This window comes from Xenopus laevis, chromosome 2L, assembly GCF_017654675.1.
Source record: "Xenopus laevis strain J_2021 chromosome 2L, Xenopus_laevis_v10.1, whole genome shotgun sequence".
Taxonomy (NCBI): domain Eukaryota; kingdom Metazoa; phylum Chordata; class Amphibia; order Anura; family Pipidae; genus Xenopus; species Xenopus laevis.
In genome coordinates, this window is record NC_054373.1 from 12,580,339 (window position 1) to 12,605,417 (window position 25,079).

The window sequence follows — 25,079 nt, forward strand, 5'->3', positions numbered from 1 at the left end:
GAGATCAAAGAGATAGTCGGGACATTTCAGCAAAAATTGTGACTGTGCCACAAAAAATGGGACAGTTGGGAGGTTGCCTTTGCCTCTCCCTGACCTCGCCTCCTGGCCCACCACCTCGCATCTTGGGGAGGGGCCTAGGGATGATGTGGGGGCTCTGACACAGCCACCTGGTGGGCCCCGAACCCCCAGTCTGATGCAGTTTTCACGTGATAAACCATAAAATAATGTTTGCTTATAGAATTGAATCTGGCCAATTGTATCTTTTCTGGGCCTCAGCCTGTTCCTCTGTTTCTGTTAGGTATGCCACCTGGTAGGTAAAATGATGCTTGATGCCAATGTTATTAAAGGGGAAAAAATATAAAAATATAGGAAGACTGGTATTTTTTCCAGAAAAGCTGGCACCCCTAGTTTCTGTGTGTTTGTGTCTCCGCATGTGAGAGAGTCTGAGTGTGAGTTTGTTTGCATGTGTGTATATTACAGTGGAACCCCCATTTTATGTTTTTCAGGGGACCAGGAAAAAATGTAAAGTCTGGGAAAATGTAAAATCAAGGAGTGTTAAAGTAACGTTTTCTTCAAGTAATGAAAGGAATTAAGTACAGGAGTCCATTTTACTTTGAGATACAATATTTAGTGTGTTAATAACAAGGGTTAAACATTGCAGGGTTAATGTTACACTATGGGGGGTGCAAGACTCTCTGTCAGTCACATACACAACCTAACGCAAAAAGTGATTGGTGCAGGACTGACTCATTGCAATTGGCCATTTACAGACAGAACCATGGAAAAAATCTGGTTAGTATTTTAAACCTCTTTATTTCACAAATAATAACATTTAGAGGGGGAAAAAAGCAATTTTTGGGAACATCAGGGCAAAATTTTGATGTAAAATCCAGGAAAACATTACTTAAAATCATGGAAATGCACCCTTTGAAATGCATTATAAATTGGTGGGACCACAAATAAAAAATGTAAAATGCAGAAAAATGTAAAGGAATTGTTCAGTATAAAAATAAAGACTAGGTAAATAAATAGGCTGCGCAAAATAAAAATGTATCTTATATAGTTAGTTAGCCAAAAATGTAATGTATAAAGACTGGAGTGACTGGTTGTGTAACATAATAGCCAGAACACTACTTCCTGCTTTGCAGCTCTCTTGGTTTCCACTGATTGGTTACCAGGCAGTAACCAATCAGTGACTTGGGGGTGGGCCACATGGGTCATACCTGTTGCTTTTAAATCTGGATCAATTACAAAATAATTGAACAGTTATGTCCCATGTGGGCCCCCTTAAAGTCAATGACTAACTCAGAGTTAGAGAGCTGAAACTGAGGAAATTTTGTTCTCCAGCCTTTATACATTACATTTTCGCCCATCCCTACTAACTATATTTGAAACATTTTTTATTGAGCACAGCCTGTCTATTTACCCAGTTTTTATTTTTACACTGAACTGTTCCTTTAAAATCAGGGTACTTATGTACATCAAGTGGGGGCTATGCTCCTGTACCAAGAGAACCAACTCTGTATTTATTCTGTTAGGGGAAGGTATGTTTTATTCTTTGTATATCACTCCCTATAAAGGGCCAGATTAAACTAGATATTTATTAGATATACATACAGTAACAATACCCACCTTCTCAGGTTCCAGATAATGATCCTCGTTCCCTTTGGGCCAGTAATGGCATCCAGTTCAGCTAAGAGCTCTGGCTCACTGTTCAGCAGAGAGTAAGTGGTTATTGCCTGTAGATTTGCCTCAGAGTCAGGCGTCTGTACAAGCTGCCGTTAGACATCAGTTAAGGGTCGAAACAAAACAGCTCAATGGAAATCTGATGGCAGAAAAATGTAATTGGAACAAACCTATAAACACACACTGAAGTGCACCTGATTTAGAGGAACAGTAACACCAAAAAAAAGTAAAGTTTTTAGAGTAATAGAAATATAATGTCCTGTTGCCTGCACTGGTACAACTGGTGGGTTTCCTTCAGAAACTCTACTATAGTTTATATAAACAAGCTGCTGTGTAGCCATGGGGGCAGCCATTCAAGCACAGGATACACAGTAGATAACAGATAAGTACTACTATAGTTTATATAAACAAGCTGCTGTGTAGCCATGGGGGCAGCCATTCAAGCACAGGATACACAGTAGATAACAGATAAGTACTACTATAGTTTATATAAACAAGCTGCTGTGTAGCCATGGGGGCAGCCATTCAAGCACAGGATACACAGTAGATAACAGAAAAGTACTACCATAGTTTATATAAACAAGCTGCTGTGTAGCCATGGGGGCATGGTATGTTATAAAATAACCAATTATAAGCAACTTTTCAATTAGTCTTCATTATTTATCACAGTTTTTTTTTTAATTATTTGCCTTCTTTTTTTACCCCTACAGCTTTGACATGGAGGTCACTGACCCAGTCTTAAAAACCACTGGTCCCCCAATGGCAGCCCCGAGTGAACCTTTAACCCTTATGACCTGATTGCAGAAATCAAACATCAAGACAGTATTTACACTGCAGTTTAAGGATATTTTGTTCATTGAACGATATAATCGGGACCAGGACGTGCTGCGCATTGATCTTCTCCAAGTAAGATTGGGATAACATGCCCACATGCATGCCAGATTTATTTTTGGTGAAGACAATGGCGTCTTTTCCCAGCCACATGGATCCTGACTTAAAACCATTTCCATAAAGTCCGATTGGATGATGGCCCTTTACTTCATGTTTATCACTGAAACCAAAGCTGAAGGGAAAGGATTAGAAAGAGAATTAGAAACACTTCTAGTCTCACTGTCAGACAAGATTTACTGTTATAAATCATGTATTAGATATAGACACTGTAAGGGATCCGTCCTCCCCATCCTTTTTCTTGTCTGTCCTTCCCTCTTTCAGGCCCCACAGCACACAGTCTACTACCCATGTCTGGGCTACTCTGCATAAATGTATATATAGAATAGTAGTTATGCCAGTCCTGGTTAAAACCAGAGCTGAGTAGCCAGGAGCTTATGTTAATGGGTTGCTACAGGGGTCACTGACCATAGAAACCAGACAGGCTGCTGCAGACTGTGCCATTAAACAACAATGACCTACCTGAGCATCTTATACAACTTATCAAGAGTCATGCCATTTCCATCATCTGCAAATGTCAGACATATATTGTTTTTAATGGCTGTTTGGTCAATCCATATGTGCTTGGCATTAACATCAGGATCATAGGCATTATCTGAAAAAAAGTCAGGGAAGGAGAAATATAATAATCACAATAGGAAAGAAATGTGTTGTGCCTGTTGCAGTGGCTTAGTGGTTAGCACTGGGGTCCAAGGTTTGATTCCAGCCAGAGATTGCATGTTTTGTGCATAGGTGATAGGGACTTTAGATTGTTAGCTCCACTGGGACAGGGACTGATATGAATGCTGAATAGCCTCTGTAAAGCTCAGTGGAATAAGACAATGCTATATAAAGAAGAATAATACTAATACTATTGCTCCAGTGCCTTCCATTTATACATTATGCACACAAAGGGCAGTTTATGATTATCATGTGTTGTTAAAGCAATAGGTATGTTCTACTGCACATTTGCACATATGATAGCAAATAACATACAGTCCATGTCAGCACAGGAATGAAGTGACACTTACCTATAAGTTCAGCGAATGCGCTGAAAGGCCACGTGTGACTTGTGGAGTTGGTGTGCAGGAACTTGGGGTTTAGCTGAAAGACACAGAACAGCAAATGATGAGAAATTCAGGCAGATACAAAGTAATTAGCACTGATTCTTTTGAAGAAGCACATGGAATGAAATGATACTGTCAGCCAAATTAACTAAAGTGTAAACCACAAAACTGGATAAATTTAGCATTGATAAAGTAACATATCAACCAACCAGCAATTAGCTCTGATTGGTCAAATGCAACAAGCTGGACACACACATAAGCCAAACAAGTGTATCACTGACAAATTTGACCACCAATGTCATCACCGACTGATCCCAAAATCATACAGGGTGGCCCTTGAATTTAGGAAGCTGTGGGCCATATACAGTACATATGGAAAGGGTGGGAGCTACAACATGGAACTGGCCACTTCTTCTGTATAAACTATAACAAACAAGGGAAAGCTACCACCCCTCCCAGCTATAGTCAGGTGATCCCACTGGTGTCTAATAAAAGGGCAGCCAAGTTTGGGAGTTTTAACCTTGAAAGCAGCAAGTAAGTTGCAGGTAAAAGTTAGCCCCTGTGTAAAATGTATAATAAAGCAATAGAATTCTTAATGAATCAGATGAAGATTGAGCGTAGGACTGGCCAGATATGGGATGACTGTGACGTAGTTGGCCAGCTTAAATATATTGCAATATATGGACAAACAATCCCTGTGTTGTTTAAAGGGTAAGGCATTTTAAGGTTCAGACCTCTCCTATTCATATCCCAGTCTCTTATTCAAATCAATGCATGGTTGCTAGGGTAATTTGGGCCCTAGTTACCAGATTGCTTAAAATGCAAATTGAAGAGCTGCTGAATAAAAAGCTAAATAACTCAAAACCATAAATAATAAAAACAAATTGTCTCAGAATATCACCCTCTACATCATGCTAAAAATTGTGTGTGTGTGTGTGATCTCTCTATATTTATTTATTTTTCTCTCTCTCTAGCTATAAGCTGATTGTGAAAGTGCAGTTCTGTGCAATGTTCATATATGTTAAAGAATAATAAAAAAAAAAAACGTATACATAAAATGTTTTGGCGAAACACAATAATGACAATAGGGAAGATTGTAACATACTTACCGTGATCTTCCTTTCCTGTACGTAACAAGCTTCTAAATCACTTGAAAAAGGGCGGGCCGTACTGACATGGAGTTCGTACAGGAAAGGAAGATCACGGTAAGTATGTTACAATCTTCCCTATTCCCTTTACGAACTCCATGTCAGTACTTACTGGGATTAGCAAGATAGTATTTTCCCAGTGGGAGGGTATTAGGCTCTTAACAAGAATCTGTAGCCATAAATGGCAAGACTTTGAAGAGCCCAATCATGCAACTTCTATAAGTGAATGTTAAAGGAGAAGGAAACCCCCAGGGCGCTAAACCCCTCCCCCCTCCCCTGTGCTGCCCCCCCTCCCTCCTCCCCCCTGGCCTACCTGTCCCCCTGGGCAAATGCCCCTAACTTTTTACTCACCCCTCTGCGCAGGTCCTGTCCACGGAGTTCGCAGTCGCCATCTTCTCCCACGCGCGTCTTCTGGCGCATGCGCAGTAGGAACAGGTACCGGTACGGCTCTACTGCGCATGCGCCGAATGTCACGAAGTGAAATCGGAAAACTTCGTGACATTCGGCGCATGCGAAGTAGAGCCGTACCGTTACCTGTTCCTACTGCGCATGCGCCAGAAGACGCCGGTCAGAGCAGGAAGAAGACGCGCGTGGGAGAAGATGGCGACTGCGAACTCCGTGGACAGGACCTGCGCAGAGGGGTGAGTAAAAAGTTAGGGGCATTTGCCCAGGGGGACAGGTAGGCCAGAGGGGAGGAGGGAGGGGGGGCAGCACAGGGGAGGGGGGGAGGGGTTTAGCGCCCTGGGAGTTTCCTTCTCCTTTAAGATTCCCGGTGCAAACTCCAGAATAAGTTGCAGGGATAAGAATAGTCTTATAGCATAGGCTCTATACCCCATAGGCTCTATACCCCACTCACTAGATGCTTCCATCATTTGCAGTCTAAATCAGTACCCATCTGGTATGCAGAACAGCTACCCTCGAAACATGGATATTCCATTTTTTTGACTAGGAGACTGGACAAACAAATAGACTGGACAACTGAATCAAAGTCTGTTTTCTAGACCCAGAGCAGAAACCTGGCTTTTGGGCCACAGAGATGTTCTGCTTTGCTGGTAGTATGACTAAAACCGCAACAGCAATGTTCAGCCTGTACCCATCATATTTTATACCATGGCAATCTAACTGCCAGGAGAGCTTACATGGGTAAGATTTAATAACAATTAAATGTATAGTTATGCAACCCTAGTGACTGAACAAAGGTCATCTCAGAAGGGTGTGATGTGTGTGTTATGATAGTAGGTTTATTAGTAGTATGTGCCAATGCATAATTCTGTGTGGCAGTCACCATCTACGGCCCTTAGCAGGGACTAAGGAGCTATCCAGCTAAGGGCACAATCGGGTCTGGACTTCTAAGTACAGACATGGGTGTAACTACTGAAGAGACAGACCCTGCGGCTGCAGAGAGCCCAGGAGGCATAGGGCCAAAATAATGCTGAATCTCAACATGTATTAGAAAAACAGGTGAACCTCTGGATATGCTGGGGGCCCTTAATCAATTTGAGGTGGGGCCTGGTTACATCTAGTTACACCACTGTACAGAGGGGTCCAATCAGTTCCCCACCAGCCCACTTAAGGCAGCCCTTCTGGCCTTAGCCAGAAGCCACAGATTGCCAGTCTGGGCCTGGGCACAATGCATATATGGTTATTTCAGCCAAGAAAAGACAGTTGCGTGCTTTCTTGCCTTATTACTGTCTCTGAAAGGACCAGTAAAATCATACATATCCTCCCCCCATGCACATATATGCAGATGGCTATATATATACTGACATCTATACACACACATGTAAGGCTCTTACGCAGAACACTTACACACTAAGGTATTGGCTTTCTTAGGATAAACATATTCCTCAGATGATTAGACGACTTAGTCTTATATAGAGCCACCATAAGTGATCCTTTAGAGACCACCAACAGGGTGTAGAGCCATGGTGCTAGCATGTATTAACCCACATGTATTATAATGGCAGATTATTACATAGGCCTCTGTTGAGGACCTGGAGATACTGCTCTCTGGTAGAGTATACTGACCAACCCCAGAGCTCCAGCTATGGATATTGAATAATACTGCCTATTTGACAGTAGTGTTGCCACCTGGCCGGTATTTTGACGGCCTGGCCGGGGGCCAGTATTACAAATTTATCGGCAATGTAGCTGCCGGTAAATTTGTAATACACCTAAAAAAAGCCCGTGGCCTGCCCCCAGCCTGCTCCAAACTTACCTTTTTCCTGGGCTTCTTGCCAAATTTGTGCGAATGGCTCCGCCCCCTTTGACGGTCCCGTCCCTTTTATCACGGCCCCGCCCTTTTAACACCGCCCCCTCCACCTGCCGGTATAGATTATTTTAAAAGGTGGCAACCCTATTTAACAGGAATAAGGAGCAAACTGCCTTGTCCCTTCAGTAATGCCGACAGTGAATTGCAACACAAAACTGGTAACACTTGCAGAGAAGGGCCCCACACATTGTGTTGTACAATTAATACCTGTAATTCATATAGCAGACAGACTTGATTCGCTCCTGCTGTGTGTATCAGAAACAATATGTAAACTCACCTAGCACAGGGAGAACATTAACCTGATACAATTCCATGTTTAATTGAATTGAGTAATACCTTAACACAGGAGAATGCATTGCATTATAAGACATTCAGATGTAAGTGTATTAGATCCTGCAAAGCAAAAATACAATCACAGCAACATGTAATACATAGTTTGGATTAGCTGCTGTTTAGAGCAAGCATACCGTATATCAGAGCCTAGCCGCCAGCCCAGGGATGCATTCATAAGGGCTACTGGTTCCAGGAGAGCTAAAGCCGCAGCGCATCACCTCACAGAACAAATAGCAGCATTCATTAGGGCTATTGTTGTCAGGTATACAAATGTACAGGACTCAGTACACTGTAGTTTTGCATAGAATAGTGTTAGCCACTAGGACTATTGAAATAAGGTGAGCAAAAAGGTCAGAACCTGGCACAGTGCAGATCAGCAAAGGATTAGCTCAGTACACTTCAGAACAGAATATGAACATGTTCCTTACCTGTAGCCAGTGGCGGATTAAGGACATGTGAGGCCCCTAGGCTACACTTTCCACAAGGCCTTTCTAGGGCAGGGCTTTATATCGTCTCGGTATGCGCCACTTTTTTTTAAAGAAAAACACCACCCGCCGTGTAAATTAACGGTCTGCAGAAATAATTTCACTGTCTGCAGGCTACAAAAATTAGTTTACTGTCTGCAGAAATTATTTCACCGTTTGCAGGCTACAAAAATAATTTTACTGTCTGCAGGCTACAAACATTATTTTACTGTCTGTAGGCTACAAATAATATTTTACTGTCTGCAGGCTACAAAATTTTTTTTACTGTCTGCAGGCTACAAAAATTATTTTACTGTCTGCAGAAATTATTTCATGGTCTGCAGGCTACACAAATTATTTCACTGTCTGCAGAAATTATTGAGACTGCAGAAATTATTTCACTGTCTGCAGAAATTATTTTACTGTTTGCAGAAATTATTTCATGGTCTGCAGGCTACACAAATTATTTCACTGTCTGCAGAAATTATTTCATGGTCTGCAGGCTACACAAATTATTTCACTGTCTGCAGAAATTATTGAGACTGCAGAAATTATTTCACTGTCTGCAGAAATTATTTTACTGTTTGCAGAAATTATTCAGTCTGCAGAAATTATTCACTGTCTGTAGAAATTATTCACTGTCTGTAGAAATTATTCACTGTATGCAGAAATTATTCACTGTCTGCAGAAATTACAGTATTTCACAGTCTACAGAAATTATTTCACTGTGTCTGCAGAAATTATTCACCTTGCGCTACACCAGTCCGGGTGGTGCCCCCTGTGCACTGCTGCGGCCTGAAATTCTGTGCCTGGCTGCGGCCTGCCCTGCCCACTGACTGCTGCAGCAGGACCAGTGCCAGTGGTGCTGGCTAGCCTGGCTGCTAGTGCTACTGGCTGCTGCTGGCTTGGCCAAGTGGCCCTGGCCCCCCACCCTCTGCTTTCTAGCTAGCTGGCCGCCGGTAGTAGTAGTACTGAGTCACAGACAGTTAGTTAGGCCTACACCTAGGCAAGAAGATTGAAAGAAGGTGCTGCTAGCCTTAGTTAGCTAAGCACGGTCTCGTCTTCTTGTGACTCGTCTGAGTCGTCTGCAGCTTAATTTAAGGCTTCTTATTTTAAGATAATATTCACAAGACAAGAGTGACAACAATTCTCAATGAAAAAGTGAAGTCTAGTCTCTAGAGGCGAGCAACGAGAGCAAATGAAGTTGCAACTGTGATGTGACTCGTCCGGTCAGACTGCGCAGTGCGAGCCAACTGCTCAACTATATAAAGGCTTAGGCACGGCGTGGGTCAATGACGTCACCAGCGTGCGACGTGCGTCACTGCGCACTCAGCCGGGGCCAGGCAGGCAGCAGCACGTCGGCGCATGCGCACACTGACACGCAGACGCGCTGCTGTGACGTGTGCCTGCGCCTGCCTTCACACTGCCTGGTCTGCCCAGCTGCCCAAATTGTAAGTCCCGACCCCAGGCACCCAACGGCAGGGGGCCCCCGCCCCCGGACTGGATCGGAGGACGGTAAAAAAAAAAAATTTAAATTCAAATTTTTTTTTATTAAAGTTCATGAGCCCCCTACCACAATGAGCCCCTAGGCTATAGCCTAGGCGTTAATCTGCCCCTGCCTGTAGCTCCTAATGCCAGGCTGTAATAGGTCTCTAATGCCACATATTGCAGGACACCAGGTTCATTGTTAACAGGCCTCACAAGTTTACTGATGGCAGTACTTACCAGAGGCTGCTGGACAGAGGTTCCAGTCTGCAGAGTTAGAGAGTGGGTGGGGCCATCGGCACTTGCTTTAGCTGGCAGTTGCACAGGAATCACCTGATTATACTCAGCTGGTGTCTGCACATACAGAGGAATCCCATAATTGTGCTCAATAGGGGGGGTCACTTTACCAGTGGAACCCTCTGATTAAACTCATCTGCTGTCTGCAGAAGCAGGTACCCAAAAGCAACTGCTGTGGTTACACAGAGGCAAATTGGATAATTGGTTTCCTGTTCCTTCAACATGGCAGTGGGCACATAGGGTTAATCCCCCTGCCGGAAGGAAGGTACAGGAAGTGATGCAATAAAAGGGACTCCCCTTCGCCTTGGCGCCCATTCTTTTTCTTCCTGTCAGGAAAAATACCCTCTCAGTTAACAGAGCTCCTCTCCCTCTGTTGATGATCCTGAGCCGAGATACCCTCATCTTATGTGAGCACAGGACGAGCCGGCGGGCTCACGGCCAACCGTTGCCGCCAGCGCAATAAGGCGCAATGCCGCTCGCGTAGCGGCGCATGCGCAATAAGACGCTGAAGCGCCCATTACTCCATCCTGAGGCGCGAATGCGCAGGCGCAACTTCCGGGTAAGCTTAAGGGGCAGGATGGAGCCAAAAAAAAAAAAAAAAAACAACTTTATTTAAATCCCCTCAGCTACTACATTAAATCAGTAGATAGCTGGTGACTATTTGCACAAGACCAAGTGTGCGAAAACACTGTATGACTGTTCCCAGGTGTAAGTAGTTGCCTATGGGAGTAACTTAACGCTAGGAGCACAGGTGATTAAACAAAGTAACCTGTTTTGCGTGTATCTTTACAGGCTGTCTGTAATGAGCAACAGACGATCACATTCAAGCTCCAGAGGGTAAGCATTGGAGGAGAGTGATTATGGGACTAACAAACAAGCTACAAGACAGTAAGTAAAATCCACCTTTTTTACTTTACAGGAGCTCGTCACGCAGAGATGAGCCCAGCAGAAGCAAAAGCTCCAGGAAACAATGCATGGCCTGTGACAATCCGGCCTTGCCAGACAAAAGGCTATGCAAAAAATGCCTTATAGATGCAGGTGAACCAGGCCAAGAACAAATGGCAAACATGATGGACTGGATGCAATCCACTTTCAAACAGTCCATGGCCACAATGGTGGATGAGGTGACAGGCAAAGTTATGAACAACCTGAACAAACAAGGCCTTACACCATCCATAGGCCAATCTTCAGTCAGGGCTGAGGATTCAGACAACTCAAGTAACTCAGAAGGAGAAATACACCTCTCTGACACAGAAACTGAAGATACAGAGGACACAACTTTTAACATTGAGTTTATGGAACCTCTGATAAAACACATGAGAGCTACTTTGGACCTAGAAGAAGAGGGCCCATTACCAAAACAAGATAAAATGTTTAAATCCAGCTCTAAAAAGAACCAAGTATTCCCGGTACATGAAATCATTCAATCAGAATGGGAAGCCCCAGTCAAAAAGATAGGGGAATCCAAGCGCTTCACAAGAATGTATCCATTTTCGGAACAAGAGGTGAAAAACTGGGTGTCCACACCCAAAGTAGATGCCGCTATAACCAGAATAGCTCGAAGAACAACTCTGCCCATAGACGAAGGGGTATCCTTAAAAGACGCAATGGAGAGAAGGCAAGATGCCATATTGAAAAAAATGTTCCTGATTGGTGGAATGTCGTGCAAGACTGCAGTAGCCACCACCTCACTGGCCAGAGCGAACAACTTATGGATCTCTGAAGTTGAAAATGCCATAAAATCAGGAGAAGACAAAGAGAAAATATTAGACATCATACAAGATATCAAAATAGCCAACAACTACACAGCAGAGGCTTCACTTGACGGAACACGAATGGCAGCAAAATCCATGGGGATGGCAGTAGCGGCCAGAAGAGCTTTATGGCTGCGTCACTGGCAAGCGGATTCACAATCCAAACATAATCTATGTTCCCTACCATTTAAAGGGAAACTTCTGTTTGGAGAAAAACTAGACCAAATTATCTCCAAGGCTTCGGCTGGGAAGTCAGCATTTCTGCCTCAAGACAGAAAAGATAAAAAACCATACAGGACCTGGGCCAGAGATCAAAAACCTGCATTTCGTGACTCAAAACAGTACAGACCAGGGAAACCTTCCTTTCGACAACCCTGGAGATCCAGATTTCAAAATCAGGAAAAAAGAGAACAAAAAACAGATAAGAAATCAGCATGAAGGTGCGCGAGCCCCCCTGACCCAGGTAGGAGGCAGACTACAAGCCTTTGGGACAGTGTGGGCTCAACACATAACAGATGCCTGGGCCCTAAATACTATTGCAAAAGGGTACACTCTCCAATTAAAAAGTACCCCCAAAAGAAGTTTCATGACATCAGACAAGAAAAGACCAAATCAAGAAACGGAAAACATCAAAACCACCTTGTCGGACCTCCTGGACAAGAATGTCATAGAGGAGGTTCCAAAACTGGAACAATTCTCAGGCACATATTCCCACCTATTCTTGAAACAAAAGAAAAAGGGAACATTTCGGGCTATTCTCAATCTAAAGACCCTAAACCAACACCTAGAAGTTCAAACTTTCAAGATGGAATCCATGAGAACCATCGCAATGCACATCTGCCCTGGAGACTGGATGGCAAAGATCGATCTGCTAGATGCATACTTCCACATCCCCATATGGGAACCACACAAGAAATTCCTAAGGTTCATGATACTGGGAAAACACTACCAATATCGAGCCATACCCTTTGGACTTGCAACGGGGCCCAGAGTGTTCACCAAAGTCCTTGCTCCTCTTCTAGAGCATCTCCGGATAAAAGGAATCCAGATCTTCGGTTATCTGGACGACTTATTAGTCAAGGCTACCACACCCCAAACACTGATCAACCATCTGAAAACAGTGGAATCCACACTGTCAAACTGGGGGTGGTTAATCAACGAGAAAAAATCTATTCTGATACCAACTCAAGAAATCCTTTTTCTAGGAACCATGATCAACACAAAAGAGGGACATTTAAGTCTACCTCAGGAAAAAATACCAGACATACAGGACCAAGTAAGACGACTTCACTCAAACCCCAATCCTTCAGCAAAAACTTGTCAAAAAATACTGGGGAAATTCAGCTCCACTATAGACTCGGTCAAATGGAGCAGAATACATATGAGAACACTACAAAGAGAATTCCTGATTCAATGGAACAAGAATCACTCAGAGTCACAACAAATCACTCTGTCGAGGAGCACGATACAATCCCTAGCCTGGTGGCTGAAGGAACAGAACTTAAAGAACCCGATATCTTTAAAACCCAGAGCTTGGGTAACCATCACCACGGATGCCAGCAGGTTGGGATGGGGAGCGCATTGTCAGAACTTGACATGTCAGAACACTTGGTCCTGGGAAGAAAGCAAAAGAAGCTCCAACTGGAGGGAGCTGAATGCAGTACTACGGAGTCTGCCAAAATTTCAGAAACTCATTCAAGGGAAAGAGGTCCAAATAAGATCCGACAACCTCACGACGGTCAATTACATCAACAAACAAGGAGGAACAAAATGTCAAGCTTTATTGAACACGACCATAACTATATTTGCTTGGGCAGAAAAGAACCTGAAAGACATATCAGCAACATACATCCCAGGAGCCCAAAACTCACTAGCAGATCATCTAAGCAGAAAATTCCCAGCGATAGGGGAATGGGAACTCAACCAGGAGATCTTCGAAATGATATCCCACAAGTGGGGGCCATTTGCAATAGACCTCATGGCAACTGCTCAGAACAAGAAAATCCAGACATACTGTTCTTGGAAGAAAGACAGTCGAACAACATACTGGGATGCGTTCTCATTTCCATGGAAATTCCGAACAGCCTACATCTTTCCACCGCTGGCAGTCATCTCGAAGGTTATACAGAAAATCAGATCGGACAAAGCGAACGTAGTGATCGTGACCCCTTGGTGGCCCAGGAGAGCCTGGTTCCCGATGTTAATGCAACTGAAACAAGAGGAGCCATTTCACCTCCAGACTCTACCATCAATCCTACACCAGGGGACAGTACTACACCCAGACCCAGACAGCTGGGCACTAACAGCCTGGAGATTGAAAGGAACAGGTTAAGTCAGCTAGGACTATCCGACTCCACAATCACCACGGTGTTAGCATCCAAAAAGAACTCAACACACATCAAGTACGCTAAAACCTGGGATACATTCACACAATGGTGTAATGAGAAAAAACTTGATCCGGTGACGACTTCAGAAATCACCTTACTAGAGTTTCTACAATCAGGAGTTGATAGAGGATTATGCCTTTCCACACTAAAAGGGCAAATAACGGCAATTTCCTCTTACACAAACATGCAATGGGCATCCAATCAATTGGTCAAAAAGTTTCTTTTAGGCATAAAGAAGCTCAAGCCCATTATCAGATCAGAAATTCCTCCCTGGGACTTATCCTTGGTCCTGAATGCACTAATGGATAAACCTTTTGAGCCTCTAGAAAATGTTCCCCTAAAGGTTCTATGTCTAAAAACAGTATTTTTACTGGCCATAACATCAGCAAGGCGTGTAAGTGAGTTACATGCACTATCCATCAAAACTTCAAAAATGACTTTCTTTGCAGACAAAGTGGTATTGAAGACAGCAGATGGGTTCTTGCCTAAAATTACATCCAAATTCCACCAATGCCAGGACTTGGTATTGCCATCATTTCACCCTGAACCTAGGAATGAACATGAAGAAAAACTACACACCTTAGACATAGTCAGATGTCTCAAGACTTACCTCAACAGGGTGGCAGACTTCAGGAAAACAGAATACCTACTGGTCACAACCAATGGCAAAGGAGCTGGAAACAGAGCCTCGAAAAGCACGATTGCGGGGTGGATAAAACAATGTATCCAGATGGCCTACTCATTACAGGCAGCACCTGAACCAGTAACTAAAGCACACTCTACTAGAGGGATAGCAGCTTCATGGGCACTCCGAGCCCAGGTATCCGCAGAAGACATCTGCAAAGCAGCCACATGGTCTTCTCTTTGTACCTTTTCCAAACACTATAGGTTTGACACTTATTCCAAAAGCCTAGCCGGATTTGGACATTCGGTCTTAGCGGCAGCAACTTCTAACAAATAAATAAGCTCTGTTAACTTATGGGGGTGTTTCTATTTCTTATTCCCTCCCTATGTTAAGCTTGTTAAATCCCTATGTGCCCACTGCCATGTTGAAGGAACAGGAAAACTGAAAATCATATCATACTTACCGAGATTTTCGTTTCCTGGACTGAAACATGGCAGTGGGCAGGGGCTTCCCTCCCAAGGGTATTTTTACTCAGTCAGAAAGAATGGGCGCCAAGGCGAAGGGGAGTCCCTTTTATTGCATCACTTCCTGTACCTTCCTTCCGGCAGGGGGATTAACCCTATGTGCCCACTGCCATGTTTCAGTCCAGGAAACGAAAATCTCGGTAAGTATGATATGATTTTCAGTTATCTCCTAACAGAGCCATGCACCGTTTCTAGCTGAAACCTATAAGGGCCCTTACTCACTTGCGTTCTGACCTGCGCTCCCCTGCGTTCCGTTTTTTGGCGTTCAGCCGCAGGGGAGCGCAGGAATAGACGCATGTCATTATTTCAAATGGGGCTGTACTCACTCAGGCGCGTGTAGGCGCCGAACGCAGGAAAAATGCAGCATGTTGCGTCTCAACCTGCGTTCGGCGCCTACACGCGCCTGAGTGAGTACAGCCCCATTTGAAATAATGACTTGCGTCTATTCCTGCGCTCCCCTGCAGCTGAACGCCAAAAAACGGACCGCAGGGGAGCGCAGGTCAGAACGCCAGTGAGTAAGGGCCCTAATACAGGCATTTTTTTTTTTCTATAAATGACCTCTACCTTAGGAAAGTCTGCTGAGGGAGGCAGCTGGACATGGAACCTGCCCTCCATTTAAAAGACAAGAAAAACAAAAAGAAAAACAGGAGGCAGTAAGGCTCAGGCCCTAACTAATTATGCCTAATAACTGGCTTACCCTCTAACTGCCGCCTCCCTCGCCCATCCGTAAAAATAAAGGGTGTGTAGGGGCCTCATACACCACTGCCCCTGGACGCCTTTTGGGCAGGTCAGGAGGGCACACCTGATGGGGGGACAAGCACTTGCCGTCAAATGCTCTGACAGCAATATAGTAACGCAACTGAAACACAGGCAGACCAGGAGTAGCAAACATTGCACACCAGTGCCGTACTTGATCCAGAAGCTGAAGCACAGAAGACTCCAAGATATGAGGCCGAGTGCTGGGGAACAAAAGGTCCCATGGACCAAAAAACCCTGTCCCTAGGATGCCTTATGGGCAGGCCTATGCTTTCCCAAGGTTAAAAGAAAACTTCCGATGAGAGCAAAATGAGAAGGGTGTGGCCGGTCTTTAAAGACTTGGGGAGGGTCAGGCCTGGACTGGCAATCTGTGGGTTCTGGCAAATGCCAGAGGGGCTGCTGTATGGCATACCTCCCAACATTTTAGAAGTAGAAAGAGGGACACAGTGGGGCTCATTTATCAACACTGGGCAAATTTGCCCATGGGCTGTTACCTATAGCAACCAATCAGAATGCTGCATTCATTGTTCTTCTTGCAGCTGGCTTTAAAAAGCTAATCACTGATTGGTTGCTATAGGTCAACAGCCCATGGGCAAATTTGCCCAGTGTTGATAAATGAGCCCCAATATGTTTTCGCACGTAGAACAGCAAATTGTTCGACCACGCCCCTTGCTGTGGCCACACCCCCTAATTACCATGTTCATTTTACAAAATTTGGCAGGTTATGAAAGTTTGAAAATCTTTCTCCTTATCAAAACTGTTTTTTTTGTGTCTCAAAATTGTTATAAAGTATCTTATTTGCACCTGTTAGCTGTTCTGGGCTCTCTGCTAAATTAAGTGAGAAACGTTGTTTCAATTTCTGGCTGTTCAGTGCAGAGAAAAGAGGGACTTTCCAGTACAAATGAGGGACTGCAGGTTGAGCTGTCAAAAGAGGGACTGTCCCTCCGAAAAAGGGACAGTTGGGAGGTATGGTATGGTTCCATAGAAAGTTACCATATAGTGGGCTGTTTGGGCCTCTTTGTACTTGGAATGGCAGGTAGGGTTGCCACCCGGCCGGTAAAATACCTGCCAAGGCCGGGGCCGGTATTACAAATTTATTGGCAATGTAGCTGCCGGTAAATTTGTAATACAATTAAAAGGAGCCCTCGGCCTGCCCCCAATCCCCTGGAACTTACCTTTTCTTCACTTCTTCAAGCGTCCGTGGTGCGGCCCCGCCCATTTTGACGTCACGACCCGCCCCTTTCTGTCCCCGCCCCCCAGTAGCCGGTAAAAAAAAATTAAAAAAGGTGGCAACCCTAATGGCAGGGCCTATTTTGACTCCCAGTCCAGGCCTGGGGAGGGTCCTTCTGATGGGAGCATGGGGTTGGGGCTAACCCAGTAAGTACTGACATGGAGTTCGTAAAGGGAGTGAAAAGGAAGAGTTGCAAAACCAGCAAGAAGCTGTGTGTTACATCAGGCTGTTGTATTTAGTACATCCTCCAATAGTTGGCAGTTTGAGTAGTTCTTTGAAGACAAACCAAAGCCAAGTGAGGTGCCAAATAAACAGCCGGCCCCTCCTCTTCTGTCGGTCAGCTCTAATGATCAGTCACACGTAAAAACACTGAAACGAAACCTAAAGGAATAGCAGGGGCTGCTATACATTACTATAGGACAGGGAACTTTCTATTCAGTGACACAGGGACACAATGTCAGTTAATTTACTGTATGAGACCTGTTTTATTTAGCCCCAAAATCAGACACAAGACCCTTCAACACTCCAAACAAACTAATACTATTAGCATTGCCACCTCACCGGTATTTAACCAGTACTGGCCATGGTCAGGGTCAGAATCCTCACATTTCAAGTAGGCAGAAGATCAAAAAAACCCACAGGTCCAACAATTAGTGACTCTGGCATCTTTCAGCAGCCCCTCTGGTATTTGCCACAATCCACAGACTGTCCGTTTGGGCCTGGGTGGTATTACAAATTTACTGGCAATGTACTTTTTAATCCCTAGTTGTTGAGCCCCCAGCCTGCCTTCAATCCAACCCAACCCCTCTCTCCATTCCCCCAATCCCTGTCTACTCACCAAATTTTATACTCATCAAATGAAGGGGAAATTTACTAACCTGCGAAATTTCGCCAGCGACGGCTTCACACCCATCGCTACACTTCGCCAGTCGAAAATTCGCTCAGACAACGCTAATTTACTAAAATGCGAAGTTGCGTCCACGGCAATCAAAGCGAAGATGTGCTTGCGTTCAATTATGCCTAGTGAAACTTCGTTAGAGGTCTTCACTAATTTGCATACAGCGGGAAATTATAAAGTTGAATGGACATATATGTTGCAGCAAATTACACAAGTCCAGGGAACCTTAATAAAGACAATATAGTTGTTATATTGCCCTACACATGAGCCCACTGTATAGTTTATGTTCAATTTTAGAAAATGTATGGGGGAACCCGGCTAAAAAAATTTTTAAGGACTTTTGCAGCCTATCACTCTGAAAAAAAAAGAAGACGCCAGCGTTTTTTGGACTTAGAAACTTTTTCCACTAAAAATATAATGTAAGTTAGAGAGATGCAATCATATACACCTATTGCTCTCCCTGTCTCTGGGTAATAGGTATAACATCATAAATAAACCCATCACATAAGGGGAAAATCCCTAGAATTAGGGAAATGACTGCATATCTACAGAGCTTACTAATGTACGGGAACTCAGAATGTGTATATTGCACTGTGACTTTTACTATACTATGTATGGAACCATAAATGTTTTATTAATTGTTGTTATAAAATGCAAAATAAAAACCTTTAAAAAAAAAAAAATTGATGTTCGTAACAGAAGATTGAGGAAGATCTATGGACTCCAATGCACTTCGCCTGGTCTGAGCTAGTGAAGGCAAATCTGGCAAAAGCAGCAACGGTCAGTAAAATCCACATCTTAGTGAATTTGAGGAGTAACGTCCATTCGCCAGCGTCTGTCTCTTTCATTAGCGAAGTTACGCCTGCACCCGTAAATCACTGAAGTGCCTGAAAGCGCTAATTAACCAGCATTAGTCACTTCGCCCTCTAGTAAATCTGCCCCCAAGTCTCTTCATGGACCAGCTGACCCCCAAAATATCACCTCTGCCCTGTCTCTACCCTGCCCCTTACGCCCCTGGCTAGTGAGGCCAAAAAAAGATTAGCCACTCATATGACTACTACACCCAGCATCCCCTGATTCTGATAGTTTAACTGGGAGCTGTAGTTCTGCAGGCATTATGCACTCAGTCAGCACACAGTACAGTATATTATATATCAGAGAGAGAATGCAGAGGGTAGTTGTGCCCCCAACAATCCATTAATAAATGATAAATCTGGGGGTGCAATTAGAGATATAACCACATGTCCTTGCCTTGTGCACAGCTGCTGCAGAACTTGTTGCCATACATGTCAGACACAGGCAGTTTGGTGCCACAGCAGTGTAAATAGACAAACACGGTGCAGTTACTGTCGCCTCTTGAGGTTTAGTGGAAGTAAATAGAATCCATGGGTAAAGCAGAAATTGGGGGACACCATTGCCATTAACTGTGAGGCGCATTTTGGCTGCTGCACAATAATATTGTTCACCTTGAAATTTACTTTTCGTATGATGAGACAATTTATAGTTGGTTTTCGTGATTCATTATTTGTGGTTTTTGAGTTATTTAGCTTTTTATTCAGCAGCTCCCCAGTTTGCAGTTTCAGCACTCTGGTTGCTAGGATCAAATGACCCAAGTAACCATGCATTGATTTGAATAAGAGACTGGAATATGAATAGGAGAGTACAAGAGTCCTCTGCACTCAACCCATTATCAATATATTTAAGACAGCGACATTTTGTGCATATTGCTACTGAAAAATGACTTACCCTTTAAACAAAACAGGGATTGTTTGTCCATATATTGCAATATATTTAAGTTGGCCAACTACGTCAAAGTCATCCCATATCTGGCCAGTCCTACGCTCAATTTTCATCTGATTCATTAAGAATTCTATTGCTTCATTATACATTTTACAAAGGGACTAAGTTTTACCTGCAACTTACTTGCTGCTTTCAGATTAAACCTCTGAACTTGGTCACAGCCTCATTGCACCCCCGCCTAATGGTTTTAAAAAATAGTGGTGAGCACAACTTTCCCTTGTTTGTTATAGTTATACAGGAGCAGTGACCAGCTCCATGTTGTAGCTCCCACCCTTCCCAACTATAGTCAGGTGATCCCACTGGTGTCTAATAAAAGGGCAGCCAAGTTTGGGAGTTTTACTTTGAAAGCAGCGAGTAAGTTGCAGGTAAAACTTAGTCCCTTTGTAAAATGTATAATTAAGCAATTGAATTCTTAATGAATCAGATGAAAATTGAGCGTAGGACTGGCCAGATATGGGATGACTGTGACGTAGTTGGCCAGCTTAAATATATTGCAATATATGGACAAACAATCCCTGTGTTGTTTAAAGGGTAAGTCATTTTTTAGTAACAGTAGCACAAAATGTCTCTGTCTTAAATATATTGATAATGGGTTGAGTGCAGAGGACTCTTGTATTTGTCTATATGTATTTTGTGGTCACAGCATCATTGCACCCCCACCTAATGGTTTCAAAAAATAGTGGTGAGCACAACTCACAGAAAGAAACAGAAAGATGAATAGTAAAAAAAGTGGCAATAACAATACATTTTAGCCTTACAGAGCATTTGTTTTTTAGATGGGGTCAGTGACCCCCATTTGAAAGCTGGAAGAAGAAGAAGTCAGAAGAAGAAGGCAAATCATTCAAAAACTATTGAAAAACCAATTGAGACATTGCTAAGTTACATTAAATGTGAATCAGCCTTTAGTTTAACTCTTCTCCTTTCCCCATTCTAGGCACCCTTTCCACTCACCGCGCTCAAACGAATCCCTTTGTCTGCTGCCATCCTCTCTAATAATGATCAGAACCCCTCACAGAAGCCCACATTACCCACATTACACAAACCACCTTTCTGAGTGGAGCCTGACAGCCTTATAAGACTAATTGTGACCCTCCCCTACTTCCTGTTTTCAGGCTTATAATAAAACAACTCCCCACCAGCTTTTACGGATTTACAGTCAGATATAATATGCAAATGGCTCATATGAATATGCATATAAAACTCTTTCTCCAGCCCAGAACTTGCTTTCCACTCAGCTGGTATAAAGGATTACACTAAACCCTCTTCTCTCAGCTGGGCAGGGACATTAATACAAGCAGCAGTCACTAGGGGCGACAAAAATCCACTCCTGGTAAATTGAAAAGCTGAAATTCCAAGTTATAAATTGTCCATTGCCCTCTCTGCACTAGTGGTGCCCCTTCCCCACCCATTCCAATGTGAACAATTGGTGCCGCCGCGGGGTGACATACCTTCCAACATTTTGGAAACAGAAAGCGGGACAAAAAGATTTGGCGTGTGGAGCGCAGCAAAATGTTTGACCATGCTAATTTCCATGTCCATTTTACAAAATTTGCCAAGTTCTGACAGTTTGAACACATTTCTGTGATTTTCATGTATTATTACAGTTTTTCTAATTAAGGTGAATTGCCCTTTAAGCTGAGTCTAAGTTCTCCCAAGAGACCTCCTTATCTAAAACTGTTACCAAAGTATATTCTGGGCTTTGAAACATTGTATCTTTTTCTGGCTGTTCAGTGCAGGAGATCAAAGAGAAAGTCGGGATATTTCAGTACAAATGCGGGACTACAGGTTGAGCTGTCAGAGAGGGACTGTCCAGTAGAGTCCTGCGCGGAACCAATTTCTAAGACCCAGACCCAAACCCGCAACCTGCAGCCTGTGACCCGAACCGCAACCCACATATTTACTCACTTTGATCCGCTACCGACCCAGACCTGTAACTGCCTTATCCGCAATCCAACGTGCAACCCGCTGACCATCAAACAGCAAGTGATGTTGCTGCAACCTAAAATATAGACAATATAACATAAGATAAGACATTTACATTTAGAAAATCTACTACCAGGGTACCCGTTTTTTTTTGCAATTATCCCCTGGGTACCCAACCCGCTGCAAGACTCTACTGTTCGGCTCAAAACAGGACAGTTGGGAGGAATGCACTGCCCTATCTGTACTAGTGATGCCCCTTCTAAAACCATTCCAATGTGAACAATTAGTGCCCACCTCAGGGTGGCACAGGAGCTTGAAACTCCCCTGCAGCTGTGCCCTAGAAATAGAGTATGGGAGTGGTGTTGCTGAGTTACACCTCTCAGCTTCACAAATGGGATTTTGGAAATTAATGAACATGCAGCACATAGATAATCTCTCCACAGGTGTCAGCCTAGGGCTGCCACCTGTCCGTTTTTGACCTGGACAGTTTTTTTGAAGGGCTGTTCGGGCCAAAACTGGCTGCCTGGTTTTCCAAATTAGGAAAACCGGGCAGGATTTTTTGGGGATTTCGTGGCAATGCCAATTGCTGAGTCATAGTCCCGCCCCTGGCATCACAGACCCACCCCCACAATGTAATGACCCCAACCATCCACAGCACTGCCCTGCCCCCACTGCGTCTCAGCCTTCGGAGTTCATAGGGGGGAAAGGTGGCAACTTTATGTCAGCCCCAGCATATCAGATTGGCCAGTGGTGCTATAAGGTGCTTTTGTTTTGCACAACACTTGATGATAAGCAAGGTATAGTAAAGTGCCATGCAGCACAAAACGCGTAAGGCTTTTATGGAGATGCGAACATAATATGTAGGGGCCCTGAGTTTTAGGAACAGTAACTTAGGCAGTTTCCCCTTTGTATTTGGACACCTAAGTGGTCCTTTAGTATACTCACTTAGCTATGTCTCCCTTCCTGGGCCCACTAGGATTAACTCAAGGCTACAGTTTGCTCACTAGGGGGTAGTATGTGAAACTATAAAGGATACAGCACCATGTGCTCAAGGTCTTTCCTGGGACCTCACATCTCTGGGAGGTGTTACAGAAGGTGTTACAGACCCGGATCTGCAGTTTTGGTAAAAGTTAGATAGTGCTAGTTATATAGTGCTAGTAAGTTTTGTCATAGTTGCTCTAGGAGCAAGAGGACGGCGCAGGGAAGATAATAAGCAGCTTCTGCTCCAATGAGGAGAAATAGTGGGGTTAGGACCCTGTGTTGAGTCCACCACTAGTGCAGGGAATCAGTGGGTGAGTTGAGGACCATTCAGGGTGCCAAGATACAAGACCCCAGGCTGAGGATCCCTAAGCACAAAGCTCTACTCAATGGAAGGATTTGCCCCAGGAGTGTGGTAACCTATATCTTGTTTATTTTATCTCTGGCAGGGATTCTGCTATTATTACACTACATTACAGTGTCGGACTAGCCCGGCGGGACACCGGGAAAAAACACGATGGGCCCCCGCCGGGCGAGACCCCCTCTAATAGTATAAAATTTTTTAAAAAGTTTCCGACGATGCGCATCGCATCACCGCTTGCGCACCAAGAAGCGCCGCTCGTGCATGCGAACGGCAGCGCGGGGGGGTCTGGACCAGCAGTCCCGGTGGGCCCCGGGCCCCCCAGTCCGACCCTGCTACATTACATCAAAGTGCCTGTAAATTCCGTCATTTCAACTGTTTACTGTTAATAAACCATTTTTTTGCTGCAAGAAGACATATCTGTGACTGGATCCTTTGCTACACAGAATTACACAAGGTACTGGGAGTTGCCGGGAGTTGCTCGGGTACACGTGGGTCAGTGGTACAGTACAAGCAGACCTAGTCCTGGTCACACACTATAATTCACACCGCGAAAGTGCACTCAAGGCTGTGCTACAAATACATATCTGTTTTTAACTTTCTTTGTCATATTAAGATTTTTGGAGTGCCTGCTCAATTGTTGGTCTGTCCAATAACTGGTCCTTTGTTCACAGGGTCCCTGCAGTTCCGACTCTTTTAAAGTTTTGGTTTATTTAGGATTAACTCTTTATTTACTCTACACTTACTGATGCCACCTGCCTCAGGCCCCTCTAGCAGCATCAACTCCCTTCCAAAGTGGAATCCAAAGAAACAGAACATGCGGCCCCACCTTTAATAAAGGGATTCTGTCATGATTTTTATGATGTCGTTTTTATTTCTAAATTACACTGTTTACACTGCAAATAATTCACTCTACAATATCTAAATATTAAATGTCATTCCTGAACTAGAAAGTGATTTTTTTTTAATTTAAATATTGGTGTGTAGGTGCATCTCAGGTCATTTTGCCTGGTCATGTGCTTTCAGAAAGAGCCAGCACTTTAGGATGGAACTGCTTTCTGGCAGGTTGTTGTTTCTCCTACTCAATGTAACTGAATGTGTCTCAGTGGGACCTGGATTTTACTACTGAGTGTTGTTCTTAGATCTACCAGGCAGCTGTTATCTTGTGTTAGGGAGCTGCTATCTGGTTACCTTCCAATTGTTAGGCTGCTGGGGAGCACAAGGAGGAGGGTGATATCAACTTGCAGTACAGCAGTAAAGAGTGACTGAAGTTTATCAGAGCACAAGTCACATGACTTGGGGCAGCTGGGAAACTGACAATATGTCTAGCCCCATGTCAGATTTCAAAATTAAATATAAAAAAAAAATCTATTTGCTCTTTTAAAAAACTGATTTCAGTGTAGAATTCTGCTGGAGCCGCACTATTAACGGATGCATTTTGAAAGTGACAATATTCCTTTAAGGGAATTCTGACACCCACACAACTGCCAGGGAATCACTTCCTCCTAGAAAAAAAAACAACTCTCCATCCTAACTGTGAAATAGGCCCTGCACTTACTCCCGGGTATGGCAACTAAACTGGAGCACTAAATAGATCCTGAAACTCCCCTCAAAAATTCAGCTGTACAGTGTTGCAATAACCTCTAATAATCCCACACATGAAATAGAGAACTTCAATAGAGGGAAATACAGGATTGTGTCTGGCCTCATGTGGCAATATCCTTCCCTCTATAGTGAAGGAGTGATGGTCCTGTGGAAAATTTTAACTCAACTAACCATGTGAATTCCTCTGATGATTATTTGCACCCTCGTGGGTCAGGCTCAAGAATAGACTATATTTTATTACCAGAAATTTGTTGAATAAGATGATGAGTCAAAAGTTGGTCAGTTTTTTTATTCTGATCAAACTCTACTAGACTAGCTCCTTCCAGGTTCCTATACCCTTAGGGGCATATTTAGTATTTTTTTTTTTTTTTTAAAAAAGCACAATTTTTTTAACAAAAATCCAAAATTGCACAATTTTCTCGAGTTTTTTCCCAAATTGCTTGATTTTTTTGGACTTTTTCCTGAAAAGCCCAAATTTTTCAGATTTTTGTCTGAAAAGTTTGAAATAGATGTATTTTCAGCGCAGACCACAGAAACTTCCAGATAGGATAAGGACCT

At 43.7% G+C, this 25,079-nt stretch overlaps 1 protein-coding gene across 4 annotated transcripts in view; it reads right to left on the reverse strand.

Moving 5' to 3' along the window:
• The window catches only part of LOC108707864 (MORC family CW-type zinc finger protein 3), a 40,009-nt gene extending 19,219 nt beyond the window's left edge, over positions 1-20,790 (reverse strand). For 2 of the 4 annotated variants that reach the window (XM_018245912.2, XM_018245911.2), the window contains exons 1-5: positions 20,606-20,790; positions 3,645-3,717; positions 3,097-3,229; positions 2,535-2,749; positions 1,633-1,780 (exon numbers count right to left, since the gene is read on the reverse strand). In XM_018245912.2, the coding sequence (XP_018101401.1) occupies positions 1,633-1,780; positions 2,535-2,749; positions 3,097-3,229; positions 3,645-3,717; positions 20,606-20,638 (602 nt within the window). In that variant the 5' untranslated portion in view covers positions 20,639-20,790. Of the gene's footprint in view, positions 1-1,632; positions 1,781-2,534; positions 2,750-3,096; positions 3,230-3,644; positions 3,718-9,622; positions 9,660-20,605 lie in introns of those variants that run through there. The other 2 variants (XM_018245913.2, XM_018245914.2) reach the window with 2 other exon arrangements.
• Between the last annotated feature and the right edge of the window lie 4,289 nt (positions 20,791-25,079).